Source organism: Ciconia boyciana, chromosome 26 (assembly GCF_034638445.1).
Source record: "Ciconia boyciana chromosome 26, ASM3463844v1, whole genome shotgun sequence".
Taxonomy (NCBI): Eukaryota; Metazoa; Chordata; class Aves; order Ciconiiformes; family Ciconiidae; genus Ciconia; species Ciconia boyciana.
The window spans coordinates 3364756-3381443 of record NC_132959.1 but is presented as its reverse complement, the minus strand read 5'-3'; the positions used below and the strand labels follow the sequence as shown (position 1 = coordinate 3381443).

General features: G+C 64.3%; 2 protein-coding genes across 4 annotated transcripts; both read left to right on the top strand.

Annotated features, from left to right (window-relative positions):
• Positions 1-2507: 2507 nt before the first annotated feature.
• On the top strand, positions 2508-6253 carry TAGLN2 (transgelin 2). The gene is made up of 5 exons (XM_072846803.1): positions 2508-2666; positions 5048-5245; positions 5322-5496; positions 5574-5676; positions 5752-6253. The coding sequence occupies exons 2-5, from the start codon at positions 5066-5068 to the stop codon at positions 5891-5893; spliced, it is 600 nt and encodes a 199-aa protein (XP_072702904.1). The 5' UTR covers positions 2508-2666; positions 5048-5065; the 3' UTR covers positions 5894-6253.
• Positions 6254-6969: 716 nt separating this feature from the next.
• On the top strand, positions 6970-16612 carry CFAP45 (cilia and flagella associated protein 45). Of its 3 annotated transcripts, XM_072846658.1 has the most exons (12): positions 6970-6996; positions 7089-7199; positions 10257-10393; positions 12438-12579; positions 13221-13391; positions 13653-13831; positions 14065-14194; positions 14496-14642; positions 14733-14846; positions 15138-15331; positions 15553-15777; positions 15980-16612. In XM_072846658.1, the coding sequence occupies exons 1-12, from the start codon at positions 6994-6996 to the stop codon at positions 16101-16103; spliced, it is 1677 nt and encodes a 558-aa protein (XP_072702759.1). In that variant the 5' UTR covers positions 6970-6993; the 3' UTR covers positions 16104-16612. The 3 variants fall into 3 exon arrangements, with proteins under 3 accessions (XP_072702759.1, XP_072702762.1, XP_072702760.1); XM_072846661.1 differs by lacking the exons at positions 6970-6996; positions 7089-7199 and adding an exon at positions 7215-7518; XM_072846659.1 differs by lacking the exons at positions 6970-6996; positions 7089-7199 and adding an exon at positions 7533-8307.
• Positions 16613-16688: the final 76 nt, after the last annotated feature.

Sequence of the window (16688 nt, the reverse complement as noted above, 5' to 3'; positions counted from 1 at the left end):
AGGGCACCCACCACCCCCTGCCCCAGGGCTCCCAGGCCCCCTGCCCCTCCAGGGTCCTGCCGCTTCCTCTCCTGCACCTACCCCCTCCTGGTGCTCCTGCACCTCTGCGGGGACCCGCCCCCCCCCCCGCATCCCCTCCGTGTCCCATCTCCTGCTCCCACTGCGTCGCCCCCACCCTCCCCGCTGCCCCCGGCCCCCCGCATCGTCCCAGGCCCCACGCTTTGCGCAGGCCCCCTTCTGGCGTGCCCCCAAGGGTCTCCCACCCGCTCCCCTCCCCGTTCCGGTACACACCGCCCCACCCCCACTCCTCGCAGCCCCTCCCTGCCCGGTTTCCTCCCCCCCGCCGGGCTGCGGGCGGGGCGGGGTCTGGCGGCGGCTCCGCGCGGGGCGGGGCAGGGCCTGCGCGCCTCGTTCCCTTATATGGCCATGCCGCGGGAGCGCGTCACGGCGGCGGGGTCTGGAGCGCACTACGTCACCCCCGCCCCGCGGTGCCCGGGGGTCGCTCGGGGGCTGCGCCACGGGTCACGTCGGGTCGCCCCAGGCTGTCCCCGCGGTCACCCCCGGCCCCCCGGGGTCCCGCCCGTGTGTCGCCCCCGCCTGCCCCCCCTACGTCCGCTCGTGTCACCCCGCCTGTCCGCCGTGTCCCTCCGTTCTACCCTTCACGGTCACCCCCGGCTCTGTCCCCCCAGATCTGCCCCGCGTCGCATCGTGCCCCCTCGCCCTGCCCTGTATCCCCGGGTTTCCCCATGTCCCCTGCAACAGCCCCACCCCTGTCCCCAGGTCCTTCCCCCTGTCCCCTAGGGGTCCTGCCTGTGTCACCCCGCATCGTCCCCGGCTGCATCCCCGAGCATCCTGCCCTATACTACTCCCTCACCTCTGTACCGTCCCCAGCCCTGTCCCCCGCCGACCTGTCCCCGTGCCACTCCCCTGGGTCCTGCCCTGTGCCACCCTGTTCCACCCCTGGGAGTCCTGCCCCATGCCACCCTGGCCCTGGGGATCCTTATTGCCCCCACACTGCCCCCCAGGGGTCCTGTCCACAAATCGTCCTCTGTTACCCCCTGCCTCCCCTGGCCAAGTCCTTCCAGGATCCTGCCCCTCTGTCACTGTTTTCCTGATCTCTGTGTCACCCTTTGTCACCTCCATGGGACCTGTCCCCCCGTATCATCCTGCTCTTGCTCTCTGTGTCACCCTGGGCCTTCTCCCTCCCCCCCCCATGGGTGCTGCCCCTGTGTCACCCTTAAAGCTATTCCCCTGGGTACTGTCACCGTGCAACCCTCATCCTGTCACCCCTAACCCTGCCCCTATTCCTGCACCCCCATGTCACCCCCTGACTTTGTCCCCCCTATGGGTCACCCCAGTACCCTTGGTCATGTGCCACCCCCTGTCCTGGTCCCCTCAACTGCGTGTCCCCCAGCCATGCACCCATGTCACCAAAGCCACAGGAAACCCCACTGGAAATCCCCGGGCAACACCCACAACGCGGAGGGGGGGGGCTATAGGGGATGACGAGGACAACACACAACCCCCCACTTGTCACCCACGGGTGCAGGAGGGGCACTGGCCGCTACAGGGCAGGGCACTCCAAGGATAGTCCCCACCATGACAGTGTCCTCACAACCGAGCTCCCGGGGACAGTGGCACCTTCAGCTGGCTCAAGAGGGTGGCTGCTGAGCCCAGGCCAGATTTTGGGTGCTGAGGGGTGGGTGGGGCTGCAGGGACTCCGTGGTGGTGGCCCTGCCACCCATTCCGGAGGCGGCCAGTGGCTTCGGGCCGAGGTTTTGTTTGTTGTTTTGGTCGTGCTTCCCATGGAGACAGGACTTGTGCAAGCGCCGTCGTCCCTCCCTGTGCCACCAGGGACAGCGCGGGTGCTGGGGACACTGTGTCCCTGCAGGGCCTGCAGCCCCCCGAGCTGTCCTCATGCCACCGTGCCCAGGCCCTGGTTGTCCCCACCACCACGTTCCCTGCCACCATGGTGACTGTGACCCCTGCTACCACAGCTGGGCCCTGTCACGATCACAGCCTTGTCCCCCACTGCCACCATGCCAGGCTCTGTCTCCACCATGGTCACCACAGCCCCCATATCGCCCTGCCACTACAGCCACCCTGTCCCCACCAAAACCCTGACATTGCCTCGAACACTATGGCCAGCCTGTCCCTACCACAGCCACTCTGTCCCTGCCACCACAGCCCCCCTGTCCCCACCACAGCCCCCCTATCCTCACCTCGGCCACCACAGCCACCCTGTCCCCACCACAGCCCGCCTATCCTCACCTCGGCCACCACAGCCACCCTGTCCTCACCAAAACCCCTCTGTCCCCCTGCCACCACGGCTGCCTTGTCCCCAACACAGCCCCTCTGTCCCCCTGCCACCACAGCCACCCTCTCCCCCACTGCCACCATGACCCCCTATGCCTCCCCCCCCCGGCCCCACTGCCCATCCCGGCCCGGGCCGGAGCCCTCTCCCCGCGGGGCCGCCGGGCGGGGCGGGGCGGGGCTGCCCGGGGCGCGGTGGCGGCGCGGCCCCGGCCCCGGCCCCGGCCCGGCGGACCCGCCCCGGGAGCGGGCGGTACCGGGCCGCCCCCGGCCGCGCTGACATCAGCCGTGAAAAGGGCGCGGGCGGCGGCATCCGCCACTGCCGCACCGGGACCGCGGGATCGGCGCCGCAGGTAGGGACGGGCGCGGGCAGCGGGCAGCGCCCGCGGGCACCGGGCGGCAGGTGGGGACAGGGACCTGGGATCGGGATGGGGACCGGGATGGACATGGGGACCGGGACGGGACCGGCCAATCTGCCCTAAAATGGCCGGGGCTGCGCTGCCCCGGGGGCCCGGAGCGGGACCGGTCCCCCGTGCTGCCCCCGCCCCGCCCCGCCGGGGTAACGGCTCCGGGCAGGGCCGGGCGCGGCGCCCGCGGAGCCGCCGGGACACGCGGCCGCGCCCGGGAAGCGGGACCCGGGTGCGGCTTCCGGCCTCGCCGCTCCGGGCGCCCCGGGGGCGCGTCCGTCCCGGGGCTGCGGTCCCTCGGAGCCGGCACAGCGGCCCCGGCGCCGGGGCTGCGCCTCGTCCGAGCCCCGGTGCCCTCCTCGCTGGCCCCGGCGTGGTCGTGTCCCGGCCAGGCTGGGTCCAGTCCTCTCCCCGGTGCCCCCCTGGTGCCTGCGGGGTCCCCAGGGCGGCTCTGTCCCAGCCGGGGGTCCCCTCCCCCCTGGTCTTAGGGGTCTTTGGGACCCCACGGTGGCCGTGCCCTGGGTGCAGTCCCCTCCCTGCTGCCCCCGGGGTGTCTCGGGGGTCCCCAGGGTGGCCCTCTGCCGGCTGGGGTCCCCTCCCTACTGGCACTGGGGGAGGGGGTGTCTATGGGGTCCCCAGGGTGGCTTGCTCCCAGCTGGGTTGGGTATAGTCCCCTCCCGGATGGCCCTAGGAGATCTGTGGGGTCCCCAGGCTATCTCTGGGGGCACCCGGGTGGCTGTATCCCAGCTGGGATCCCCTCCCCGCTGCCCCCGGGATGCCTGGAGGGTCCCCAGGTTGGCCGTGCCCCTGCTGGCCTGGGCATGGTCCTCTCCCTGCTGCCCCCGGGGCTGCCGTGGGCTCCCAGGGTGGCCGTGCCCCGGCCGGGCTGGGTGCAGCCCCTTCCCGCGGTGTCCCTGGGGTCCCCAGCGCGGCAGTGGCGCAGCTGGGCTGGGTCCGGCCCTCCCCTCCCGTCTGGGCAAGCCCCAGCTGTGTCGGGAAATCAGCCCTGTCTGCACGAATTTCAGCTCCTCTTTGTTTCCCAACCGGCTTGGCCCCTGGCCGGGCGCTCCCCACGCTCCGGGGAAGCCGGCTCCCTCCCTCCGGGGGCTGCCCGCACCCCAGCCCTCACCTCGGGGAGCCCATGGCAGCTGACAGCTTTGGGGGGACGTGCAGCTGGCCCAGGGCGGTCTGCGGTTGCAGAGTGGCCACAGCACTGAGGCTTCGCACGGCTGTCCCGCTGCTGCTGCCGGCTTCTCTGGGGGCTTGGGGCTGATTTTCCTCCTGTCCTGAAGAGCTGGGGTGGCTCGTCCCCTGGCTGCTCCTGGTGACAGGAGCCCCGAGCCTGAAGCCAAGCATGTGACAGGGTCGAGCTCTGTCCCAAACTGAGCCTGGTCCCCCCCCCGGTGTGGGCTGGGCTGCCCCAGGCCGGCAGCTGCCACATGTCCCCAGATGTGGCACAGCACTGGGGCTGGCAGGGGCATCCGCACCCCTGGGGGGAGCAGCACATGCTCCTGCTTCTGCATGCCAGGGTGCCCCCCAAACGCCAGGGGTGCGGGACTGGGCGCGGGAGGCAGCCCCACGTGCCCACCACATCGCTGATGGGCAGAGAGGGTCCAGACCACCCCAGGGTTTGGAGCACCCCAGCTGCATGGGCAGGGCAGAGCTGATCCACTCATGTCCCCCCCGTGGGCACCTTGCACAACCTCCATCCTTCCCAGCATGGGTGGCACCAGCTCCAGTGGCACCTTGGCAAGGGCAGTGCCTGGCCACGGGACCCGCCAGGTCCAGCTCCCCTGCCAGGGTGGGGGCACTCCTGCCGGCAGCCCCGGGCCCTGTCCCGGATCTGGCACCCGGCCCGAGCAAACGGGTGAGCTTCGCAAACAAGCTTCGACTGGCAGTGAGTGCCTGCCAAGTCCGCGTGTGCCTGGCAGGGCCGAGCCGCGGGGACAGGGATGCTTGGGGCAGGGGGTCTGGCCCCAGCACTGAGGGGCCACGGTGCTGCTCGCCTTGCCCAGAGCCAAATTGCCCCATCGCCCTCGGGTGGGCACAGGCCTAGCACCCGCTCCTGGCTGGCTGGGCAGGAAGCAGGCAGGGCAGAGCAGAGCCTGGGCAGTGCCTGGCACGGCCGATAAGGCTCTGCACCGGACGTCCAGACAGCCTGGCCAGGCAGGATGGGGCTCTGCCACGCTGCTGGGGAGCAGCTACCGTGCCTGCTGTCACCCGCTGTCCTGAGAGGCTCCACCACACTGCAGGCACGGGTCCATGTCTGTCCCGTGCCGGATGCCCCGGTGGCACCAGAGCCACTGATGGGGGTCTGATCTCTGCAGACCCCCCCCGCCGTCAGCATGGCAAACCGGGGACCGTCGTACGGCCTCAGCCGGGAGGTGCAGCAGAAGATCGACCGGCAGTACGACCCCGAGCTGGAGCAGGTCCTGGTGCGATGGATCCTGGCGCAGTGTGGCGGGGATGTTGCGCAGCCGGCACCCGGCAGGGACGGCTTCCAGCAGTGGCTGAAGGATGGCACCGTGAGTACCCCCAGGGCTGGCTGGTGCTGGGGGCTGCCGTGCCACACCACCTGACCCCCGGCTCCCTCCCGGCCAGGTGCTGTGCCAGCTCATCAACAGCCTGCACCCGCGGGGCCAGGGGCCGGTGGCCAAGATCCAGGCGTCTGCCATGGCCTTCAAGCAGATGGAGCAGATCTCGCAGTTCCTGCAGGCAGCCGAGCGCTACGGCATTGCCGCCACCGACATCTTCCAGACCGTTGACCTCTGGGAGGGTGAGCGGCTGGGTGGGTGTGGGCGACGGGGATAGGGATGGATGGGGACGGGACTGAGCCTGCCTGGGGCCTTGCAGGGAAGAACATGGCATGCGTGCAGAGGACCCTGATGAACCTGGGCAGCCTGGCTGTGGCCAAGGGTGACGGGCTCTTCGTGGGAGACCCCAACTGGTTCCCCAAGTAGGTGGTGGGTGCTTGGGGGGGGTGCCAGGCTGTGGGGTCCCACAGGGATGCTGACACCCGCCGTGCCTGCAGGAAGTCACAGGAGAACCGGCGCGTCTTCTCCGAGGACAAGCTGAAGGAGGGCCAGAGCGTCATCGGGCTGCAGATGGGCACCAACCGGGGCGCCTCGCAGGCCGGCATGACAGGCTACGGCATGCCCCGCCAGATCCTCTGAGCACCCGCACTGCCCCCCGGCTGCCCCCAGCACGGTCCCCCAAGGGCCCTGTCTGCGAGGGGCCCCCCGGGGCCGGCCCCCAAACTGCCTTAGCCCCCCCACCCCCGCGGACCAGCTGGGTGCCCCCCAGCCCGGGCACCCGCCCCCCTGCCAGTATTTCCAGGACCAAAGTCTTTTTTTATTATTATTATTTGGCTGGGCACGGGCTGGGGGGGGGGCTGCTGTGCTGCCCCGCGTGCCACTGTGCCTGCACAACCCTCCCCCCCTCCAGTGCCTTGGAGGCTGCGGTGCCCCCCCAGCCCCGCCGCTGTGCTGGGGGGGCACCCCCCCCCCGCACCCCAATAAACGGCTCTTCTTCTTTCCATGCCTGGGCAGTCGTGATGGGGGTGGCCCCGGGCTGGCGGGGGGGCACGGGGCATCTCGGGGAGGGGAGGCCCCGGCAGTGAGGGGGGTGGGGGGACCCGGGCCCGGGGGTGGTTGGGGGGCCCCAGCCTAGGGGTGCAAGGACCCCCCTGCCTCGCCCCACAGCATGGCGGCAGGAGGCCACGTGGAGGGGCGGGGCCAGCATGAGGGGGCGGGGCTGGAGGGGCGGGGCCGTGTCTGGGAGGGGCGGGGCAGTCTCTGCTGACTCCCTGCCGGCCCCCGGGAGGGGGGTGCGGGGGGCGAAGGGCGTGGCTGGGCACGGGCCACGGCTCTGCCTGGCTCCCCGCGGCAGCCCCCACGCGTGTGGGACGGCCCGTGTGCACAGATACGTGCCGGTCCGCGCGAGCCCACCCGTGCGCACACGCGTGGGCCTCAGCTGTCGGTGCGCACAGGTACGCGCGTTAGCCTGCGGGTGTGCGCGCGGGGTGTGCCCGGCCACGCGGGCGGCCTGCACGCAGCCCCCGCGCGCACCAACCCGCGCGTGGACACACACACCCCCCCATACACCCCGCGCCCCCCACCATAGAGTGCCCTCCCGCCGCCCAGCGCGGCCCTCCGGCCTCAGCCCCGCCCCCGTGCGCACGCTCGAGAACGCCCCGCCCGCGCGGCGGTTGCCAGGGGAGCGGGGGGGGGGGGCGTTGCCATGGCGGCGGTCGGCGGCCGCCGAGCGGAGCGGGATGGTGAGCGCGGCCTGTCGCGGTGCGCTGGGCCCGGGCCCTCCTCCCGGCGTCCCCCCCGCCGCAGCCCGTTCACGGCCCCTCTCCCCCCGCAGCCCGCCAGCGTCCCCGCACCCCCCAGGCGTGCCCCCAGCCAGCCCCGCCGCCGGTACGGGAGGAGGGCCCGGAGCACCGCCGTGGATGAGCTGCTGTTCGGGGAGAGCCGGGTAAGGGGGCCGGGATACCGGGGGGGCACCACCGGCTGCCCGACCCCCTGCACCGGCCGGGGCCACGGCGGGGGTTGGGGTGGCCGGCACCTCCCTAGGCCGGAGCCAGCCCCATCCCTCCCGGGCACTGTGGTGCTGGGGTCCTGCCCGGTGCTCCTCAGCCCCGGCTCGGGCACCCTCCGGGCAGGGAGCTCCCGGTGCCTCGGCGCCCCGCATCTCTTCTGCCGGCCCTCATCCCGCCCTGCTCACACTGGCTGGATCGCCGGAGGCTCTTCTCCACCGTATTGCCTCCATGGTCCCTGTTTTCCAAACCTCCCAGGTGAGGGACGCTGTCGCACCCTTCGACAGCCCTCCCCAGGCCCTGCCACCTCCACGCTCTTAATTCCTTGCCCTGCTGTGGGAGCCTGAGGTTCAGTTCCTTCTGGGAGGGTGCAAAATCCATGCCTGCCTCCTGGGAGGATGCCAAGGCCAGCAGACCAGGGGCTGCATGTGCCTCCGTCCTCCTTGATGCCGCAAGCTTCCACTTTTCACAGGGTAATTAGTTAATTAGTGAGATAAAGGAGGCTCAGGAGGTGAGACACTCGGTAAAGGAGAGGAGCTGGTGCTACGGAATCTGTGCGTTAGACAGCAGTTATTTCATGTGGGGTATATCATTGGAGTCCTTGGAGCAGGGGCTGGAAGCTTCCAGAGCAGCTCATTGCCAACATATGTAGACTTTCATCAGGGAGCTACGAAATCAGTCCCCTTGGAGACAAGGCAGAACTGCAGCAGGTCTCTGACCTCCTGGCCGGATGCCCTGGCCATTGAGAGAGGAGATAAACAAAGAGCAACAGCTCTTTCCTCTCTGGTCTTGGAAGGAAAAGGCTCGCTTCCTCCACACTGTCCACGGCTCCCACAAGAGAGCCCAGGGGAGAGCTGCAGCTGCTGCCACCGTGGTGGACGATGGCATTTTCCAGGCAAGGGTGATGTTTTGGACGTCCTTCCCCTGCTGCTGCTTCCCCCACCTCCTTTATCGACTCTCCCAGGTGCTCTCCCCATGGCAGGTTGGGTTTATGGCTGCAGCCGCTGGCTCTCCCCACCCTTTGTGTCGTCTTTGGAACAGATCAAGGTACAAGGCCCAAGCTGGACGCTGCTGGGAGTTTGGGCCATCTCGCGTTTGCTGTCTCTTCAGCTGATAAAACATTGGGGGTATCTCCGCTAGGGCTGTGGTGGGTGGCTGGCTGCCATGAGGGGACCTTGCTGTGTTCAAGGCACTTGTCCCTCCGCGGGGGTGTGTGTTTGCGGCTGTAATTTCCTCTCCTGGGTCTTGTCGCTTGAAACAAATCTGTCCAAAGAGACTTGCCAAAACCCTTTGGCTTTTCAGAGGAGAGGAAGGAAGCATGTAATGAAGATTACCTCCGCTCCCAACTGGAGGCTGTGCGGACAGTTTGCCTTGTGGGGACTGGGTTGGGAGCACTCCCAGCAAGCGACCTGCTCCAGGGCTGCCAGGTCCGTGTGCCTCGGATGCCCTGCGAGCCAAGGAGCCCCGGGCAGGTTTATGATCTGTTATCTCAGAGGCCTTCAAGGCAGTTAGATAAAAATGTCGTAACGCTCGTATGGGTGTTAATTGAGTTCCTTGAGATTAATCCAGGTCTAGTCCAAGGAGTTCTCCTGGCTTTGGGGACAACATGCAAGCTGGCTGCGGTGAATAACACTATTATCTTTGTTTGCATGGGTGTTTCAGTGCCAAACCCTTTAATTCAACAGCTCACACTTGGGGCCCACAGTGGCTGGGAAGCTGCTCTGGTAGCTGCCGTGCTGGGCTGCGGGAGAGCCCGTGGTTCGGGGTCATCAGACCCGTAAAATGGAAATATTGCCAGCAGCAAGTTCCCAGGGAACTGCTCAGCGCCTGGCCGGCTGTAGGATTTGTTCCAGCAGTCGCTTAGGATTTTAAAGCTGAACTGGCAAATAGAAGTACAAGGGAAACCACACATCTGTGTGTACCTTAGATTAGCTCTTGCGGTTCCCTGACCCGGGTGAGGATTTCGCTGGGACGCCTACGCTGTGGTTGGGCTTGGGGAAGCAACCTTGGACTTGGGAAGCCAAACCTGTCCTCCTGGGCTCGGGTCTTCTGGCCGGGGACTGTTCCGCTCAGCTGCTGGCGCTTTGCTCTGCAGACCAGGGCCTGCTCCGAAATGCTCCTTGCCATGGGATTGTCAGCGGCCCCGGCAGGGCTTCACCCCAGGGTGGACGGAACGCCTGCTCCTGTCTATTGGAGACCCTGCAGCCCGATCGCAGGTTCCCGTGGGGTGGCCCCACGCGTGTTCAGGACATCCTTCTGCTGCTCCCACCCCTCCAGGGGCACCCAGCGCCCACCCTGCCCGGGGGGTGCGGAGCGGGGTCCCCGAATCACCCCGCAGCCAGGGGATGCTTCACTAGGTGGCAGTCTCGACTCGAGCAAAGGGACCAGCTGTACTGGGAGGACTGGTTTCTGCCCAGTGCCGTGGGCCGGCTGATCGCCCTGCAAGGCCAGACCTCGAGCTGTCCCCGCTTCCTCTTCCCCAGGACACCCCTGCCAGCCCCCAGCGAGTTTGGGTCAGTCTGGGTTGGTTTTGCCTGAGTCTGTGGGGCTCAGCGGGACAGAGGTGCCGGTGGCCACGGGTGAGCAGGGCAGGGGCAGCTGCCACCAGCTCAAGGTAGCCAAGATGATGCTTGAGCATTTGTGCGGTCTTGCCTTGAGCAAGCAGCTATCAGCTCATCATGTAGTTCAGATCTGGGTGAGAGACTGATGCCCAGATTTTTATAGTGAAAACAGCTCTAGAGGTATTTTTGGTTCTCCCCATGTCCTCTCCCCTCACTCATTTGGAGCTGGGGCTGCTGAGGCAAAAAAACCCTTCCAGTGCCCAGACTTTGCTGGTCTTGGTGGTGTGAGAGGGTGTTTGTCGGAAAGCATCCCGAGCTCATGGGAACCTGGGGCCTCTCGTGCACAGAGCACCTCTGTGCCCAGGAGCCGGGGGCAGAGAGCTGAGCACAGGGCGGTGGCAGGAAAGCCGTAGGAAACACCGTCCTTTCTTGCAGAGCCTGCAGCAGTCGCGCTTTGGCAGCCCCATTGTGATCCTTCAGGATGTGCAGACTGCCCCGAAAGTGTCACCTGCTGGCAGACACAAGCCCGAGACCATCCGTCTCGTCACCAAGGACTTCATCCGTGACCTCGTGTAAGTCTGTGCCCGAGCAGCAGCTCTGAGGAGCTTTTGGGACCTGTTGTGTCTGTCACAGCACTGTCTCGGTGCACAGAGCTTGTCCTGCTGTTTGCCGGGACATCTCAGGGGAGGAGGGATGGACAGCAGCACTTCAATACGCCTGGCTTGGGTGGCAATGGAGCCAGCGAGTGCTGAGCACCAGGCATTTCACAGAGGCACTGAATCATCATAAGAACCAGTAAAAAGCAACATAAAACCTTCTCAGCAGCTAGAAAAGCTCCTTCTGGGCTGAACAGCCCCCCAGGGTGGCACCTGCCCCCCATCACATATCAAACGCTGCCTCCCATGCCCCGACACTGAAAAGCCCCGTGTGAGAAAGGCAGCGGAGCATCGCCTGCAGCCCCTGCGCACCAGGAGCTGTGTGTTTCTCTACAGGGATGTTTTATAAGCAAGGTTGAACTGTAAGAACCCTGGCCCTAATTACTACACCTCGTTAAGAGCCTGCAGCACATAGACGAGAATAGGGCCATTATCCCAGCCAGCTCCAATTTAGCCTCATTTTGACCTCCCTAAATTTTCCTTGTAGTTGTCGCTCAGTGCGAGGTTCATCTTCGTTTCCTGTTTTGAACCTCCGAGTAATGCTCTTACACCCCATAAAACGTGACACCCGCCCCGCAGATGGTTCGGGTTTGGGTTTTGTGGAGAGTGAAATGGCACAGAGGCACTGGTTCAGGCTTTCGAGGCTGGCACCTGGTTTTATACGTTCACGTTCTTACTTAGCCCTGCTGACGAAGCTGAGGGCCAATTTCCAGATGTGTCGCACGGCCACAGCTCCAGCTGAAGCTAATGGAAACTGTTTGTGCTGGTTTAATTCCTGAAAATCAGGCCCTAGACATCCCAGGCTGGTCACCCAAATACTGAGACGACTAAAGCAGTGGCCACTGTATCATTACATTTATTAGTGCCGTTGTGACCATTAGCCATTCTTTAAAGCGTCCTGGAATCCGATGCTGTGATGCAGCTCTTGAACAATCATTATACAGGTATCTGTTCATATTCACAAGGGTGGATGAAAGGTGACACGCAATAATAATGAGTAAATTCTTAGTCCTGAACATCTTCAAAGTGCTCTATGCATTTGGTTAATATATGCTCCTACACCACACGCGTCACCATGGTATCTGAGTAATACAAAGAGTAATTAACTCCTTACAACTCCCCTGGAAAACAGCCCCATATTATTATCCACATTTTTACAAGTGGGGAAATGGGGGCACCAAGAGCTTCGGTGATTTCCTCTAAACCACAGCGTGAGTCACGGGCAGAGTTCGTAGCTCTGCAGTGTCCTGCAGAGCCGGGGTGACGGCTGGAGGGACACCTGCCAGTGCTGGGAGGGGAGAGGGTGCTCTGTGTTTGGGCAGTGTGGTGTTTCTTCATCTTGTGCCGGGTGGATTCCCGGGTCAGCAGACCCAAAGCCGAGCTGTGCTGTGCAGATCTGGAGCTGGATCAGGCTGAGTGTCGTTAAGCAGAGTGAAAAGGCAGCTTCTGCTCCCCAAAATCTGTCCGCATGGAGCAGAGGTTTCAATCCGGCACGCAGGAGCAGCAACAGTCAGTCTAAGGGCAGGGATGAGCAGCATGTCACTGGAAAAGGGGTCAGGGCAGTGGTCAAAATTTTCCCAAATGAGGGCTGGGAAAGTCAAGTCGGACTGAAATACTTTCAGCATTTTTTTATTGGGGCTGACTAGGCCCATGCTGAACATTTTGGGGTTTTCCCGGGAGGCCCCTGGCCACCCTGCTGAGCATCCTGTCCCCGTGCATCACAGCGTGGTGCTGCTTTCACTGCACTTTCTGTTTCTTCCTGCCCCCCCGACCGGGAGAGTCGGGTCCCCACAGCTCAGGCGCTTCCTGCATTGCTCTCCGGTGACTCCTGGTCACGGAGCTGCCCCTGGTGAGGGCAGCCCAGGCAGGTCCCATGGCCAGGCAGGGAGGTCAGCGGGGCAGGGAACGGAGGGAGCTGTCGGAGACTCCACGCCACTGACTGCTCTCTCTCTGTGCTCAGCATCCCTGCAGAGAACCCAGCAGCATCCCTCATTATTGGCCAGGAGGATTTCCAGCGCATTAAAGAAGCAGCTCGAGTCCTGACCAAGGAGGAGCGTGAGGCCAAGCTGGCAGCCCTCAAAGCAGAGAAGGAAGCCATTCTCGTAGGCGCTTCCCCTCCTGCCCCTTCTTTCCCTGCTTGCTGACAGGTCTTGGGCTGTGGGTGGAGATGGATGCATGCAGGTAGAGCCAACCTTGTGGATGAGAGACATGCCAGCTGGGGCTGTCCCCAGAGCTCTGCTCAGGGGCCACCACCTTCATCCCTCTTTCACTCACGTTTTGGTGCGCCCATTGCTGCTGGGGCAGCGTGCAGGGGAGGCAGCATGGCTGTGTGTCTCGGGTCTCCTCTGATCCCTAGCCCAGGAAGGGCTGTGTGGGATCCCTGGGCTTGCCCAGTCCATGGGTGGGGAAGGAATCCCACACTGGTTGCATCCAGCAGTCCCTCACTGGTTGCTCCCCCAGCCCGCGGTGACCCTGGAGGCTGTGATGAAGCCTCTGTGTTGCATTTCCGCCACCCTGCAAAGGGAGTGGAGTGTCTTAACAGGGGTGTGGGAAGGGGCTACGCAGCCCCTGTGCCACAGCTGGAGGAGCCTGCCGTGCCCCTCAGCTCCATGCCAGGGACGCAGTGCAGTGGAGAGTGCCCCTCATGAGTGAGGTCGCCCTGCAGCACCCTCGGGCAAGCTCAGCCTCGCAGGGCTGCCCCGGGAAGGCATCCAGCTTTCAGCAGCCCTGCCTGTCCCCCCAGGAGGCAGTGAGCGAGCGCAAGAGCGCGGTGAAGCAAAAGGCTGTCCTGCAGCAGCAGACGGGGAAGCTGAGTGAGCTGGAGGAGGAGGCGCGGGAGCGGGCCCAGTACCTGCTGCAGCGGGCGAGCAGGATGCGCTTGGAGCAGGAAGATGAGATCAAGGAGTTCAGCGAGGTAGGGCCAGGGGCTCCCTCGTGTCACCCTGCACTGCAGGACCTTCTGCAGATGTTAAGACCTGCCTGAGCTGCCTGCTCAGACAGGCTGCTGAGAGCCCCTGTGAGCTCCACCTGGCCACTCTAGACCTAAACCCTGCTCTACTTGTTGCTGCCCAGGGTCTTCCTCTCCTCCCCTTTTCCCCCTCCTTGTCTGTGTGTCTGTCCCTGCTGCCGCTGCCAAGTCTGGCTCAGAGACCAGGGAGACCTTTTGTCCCCACAGCTGATCCTCGGTGCCAAGTGCCACATGATCCGCGACATGCAGATCCTTGAGAAGCAGCTCATTGCAAAAGAGCTGGCAGAAGAAGAGAAGCGCCTGGCCAAGATGATGGAGGTGGAGAGGAAAAAGGCCGAGGAGATGCAGGAGGAACTGGAGTGCAGGAGGAAGCAGGAGCTGATCAGGTTTGCAAAAGGGTCCCTCTTCCCCGCAGAAGCATCCGTCCTCTTCCCAGGCCTCGTGCAGGAGCTGGGATAACCTATGGCTGCGAGCTTCACACGGCAGCACACCTCCCCGTCACAGTGACTGGACTGGGCAGCATAAGGCAGCAAAAAGACCATCCAATGTCCGTGCTGGCATTTCTGCTTCTGGGAGCGGGACGGAGACGGAGGGAAACCTTCCACTCTCTTCTTTCCAGAGGGAGGCAGGAGCTTGTGAAGCAGATGGAGCAGAATGCGGAGGAGCAGGCTATGAGAGCTGAGCAACGGGACCAGGAGGCGCAGGAGCTGCTGGAGTATTTGGAGCAGCTGAAGATCGAGGACCTGAAGGTGCGACCAGTGACCTGCTGGGGAGCAGAGGGGGCTAGAGTTAGATTTTTCACCTTGTTGGAAGCATGACCCAGTGCTGGGTAAGTCAGACTTGGTGTGTGGAGACAACAGTCGACAGAATTAAAGCTCTGGTCTTTTGGGGAAGTTCAGGCACGCTCAGAAAGTGACCCAAGCCGCTGAGCCCTCCCTCACCCTGAGTGTGCTGGTGGTCCCTCAGGAAGACACACAGGGAGGAGCAGAGGGAGCGCTCTGTGCTGCGGTGCTTGTCCTGTCACTCTTGGACCCTCTGCACTGTTTTCAGGACTTGGAGCGGAGACAGGAGCAACAGAAGAAAATCCAGGCTGAGATTAAATGCATCAACGACGAGAACCAGCGGCGCAGGGAGGAGCAGCGGGAGCAGGAGAAGATGGCGGACGAACGAGTGCTTGAGTACCAGAGACAGAAAATGGTAATAGACTGAGTGTGTGCAGCACTGGCATAGGTTCAGCAGGCAGCAGAGGTGCTGCAGGGAGTTGTCATGAGGCTCTGTCTGATGCAGGAGCGTGAGGCCGAGTTCGAAGCTGAGCAGGAGAGAATCCGTCGGGAGAAGGAGAAGGAGACGGCACGCTTGAGGGCCATGCAAGAGAGGGCCCAGGACCACCAGGCAGAGCAGGTGAGAGGCTTGCTGACACACGATGTGCTCCCGTGCTGGCTCACTGGCCACCTTCCTTGTCGCCACCTTCCTCGTCACCACCCCAGCAAAGTGGAAGCTCTCGTGGATGTGGTGGGTCTACTGGGACGTTGCAGGTCTGGACCAGCACCTGGAGCCAGGTGATGTCCTGGAGCAGGACTGGCCGTAGCGCTGGGAGAGAGGCAAAACCACAGTCATGTGCTTCCATACTTACCCCCCCTGAGGGAAGCCCTCCACGACCCCTCCGGCGTCACCGCTGTCGCTCTTTGGCAGGACGCGCTGAGGGCCAAGCGCAGCCAAGAGGCTGCTGAGCGAGAGTGGCGGCGCAAGGAGAAGGAGGTGGCGCAGAGGAAGGCCGAGATGGAGCAGATGCTGAAGCGGAGCCGCCTGGAGCAGATTGCCCAGCGGGAGCACAGCATGGCCATGCAGGTGCAGCAGGACCGCCACGAGTTCGAGAGGATCCTCAGGTGAGAGGGACAAGTGCTAGGAGCTCACCGGCGAGATGGCCGGGCCCTGCCTTGCGAAATGGGGCCAAGGGATGGGTGAGACGGTGGCAGGGGGCTTTCAAGGGGCAGCGACAAGTCAGCACCGTCGGTGGCTCTGGTGCTGGCCGAGGCCCCGTGGGCAGGTTATTGGCACATACAGGGGCTGAAGCGGGGCCTTTCATCTGCCCTGAGCTCTCCCACAGGGCCCAGCGGGAGCAGATGGAGAAGGAGAAGGCGGAGGAAGCACGGAGGGCAGGTCTGCAGCTCGCCCATGCTAATGATGTCCGGCGCCAGATGCGGGAGCGTCAGCAGCAGCTGGCACAGGAGCGGGTGGCCACCTTCGAGGAGTGCCAGCGGCTGGAGGAGGAGGCCCGCCAGCGCAGCCAGCGCATCGCCCAGCTCAAGCAGCAGAAGATGCAGGAGCTCAGGTGATGTGCTGCCAGTGGCCACTTATTTCCCTGGTTCCCTGCATGTCCCTAAGTCCCTCCTGGCTTCCCACCATCTCCTGACCCCTGGGCCACCTCACAGGTTCCTTTGCATCCTCATCAAGCAGGACCTGCTCCAGGGCCACAGTCCTAAAGCTTGGCTCCGGTGTAGCAGAGGGTGCCTGATGATTTCTTTCCTCTGCAGAGCCTCCGGCATCCCTGAGAAGTACTGCGCCCAGGTGGAGTGGAGGGCTCTGAGCCGAGCAAGCGCAGCTCCTGGCCAGGCTCAGCCCCATGAGGAGCAGAGCTCCAGTTCCCCAGCGACTTAGGGGTTTCCATTTTCTTAGGCTGAATTTTCTATGAACAGAGATGTTTATGGAGCAGATGGTGTCTTTCATCCTTCTCTCACTTTGGGTTTGCAGGCCGGGAGCTGCCCTTGGGGCTGGAGTAGCCCAAAGGCTCATTGTCTGACCTGCCCCGCTCCCAGGACAGAGATCACCCCTTGCTCATCTCCCCACATCTGCTGGGAGAGAGATGTCAGAGCTGGCCCGTGTCATCGGAGGGGCCAGGAGTGTCTCCAGGCCCTCGGCACAGCTCGGTGTCACCACCGAAGCAGCTCGGAGCAGGGTGGGTGTTCCCAGCCTGCACAGGGTGGTTCAGGTGGGGTCCCCATGAGCCAGGCGGGCTCTTCTCCACACACACAGCCCTGGCCCTGGCTGCCCGCAGCTGCATCAGCCCTGGCCGTGCTACCTTCTCGCCGAGATGTCACCTCCAGGCCCTGTGGCAGTGGCCTTCTTCAGGGGCAAAGCAAAGAGACTGGAGCATGATGCAAACATTTAAAATCCATTTGGATAGGGACTGGCAGCTTCAGAGGGCCAGGATCCCGTAGGAGTGGCTCTGATTAATTGTCAGAG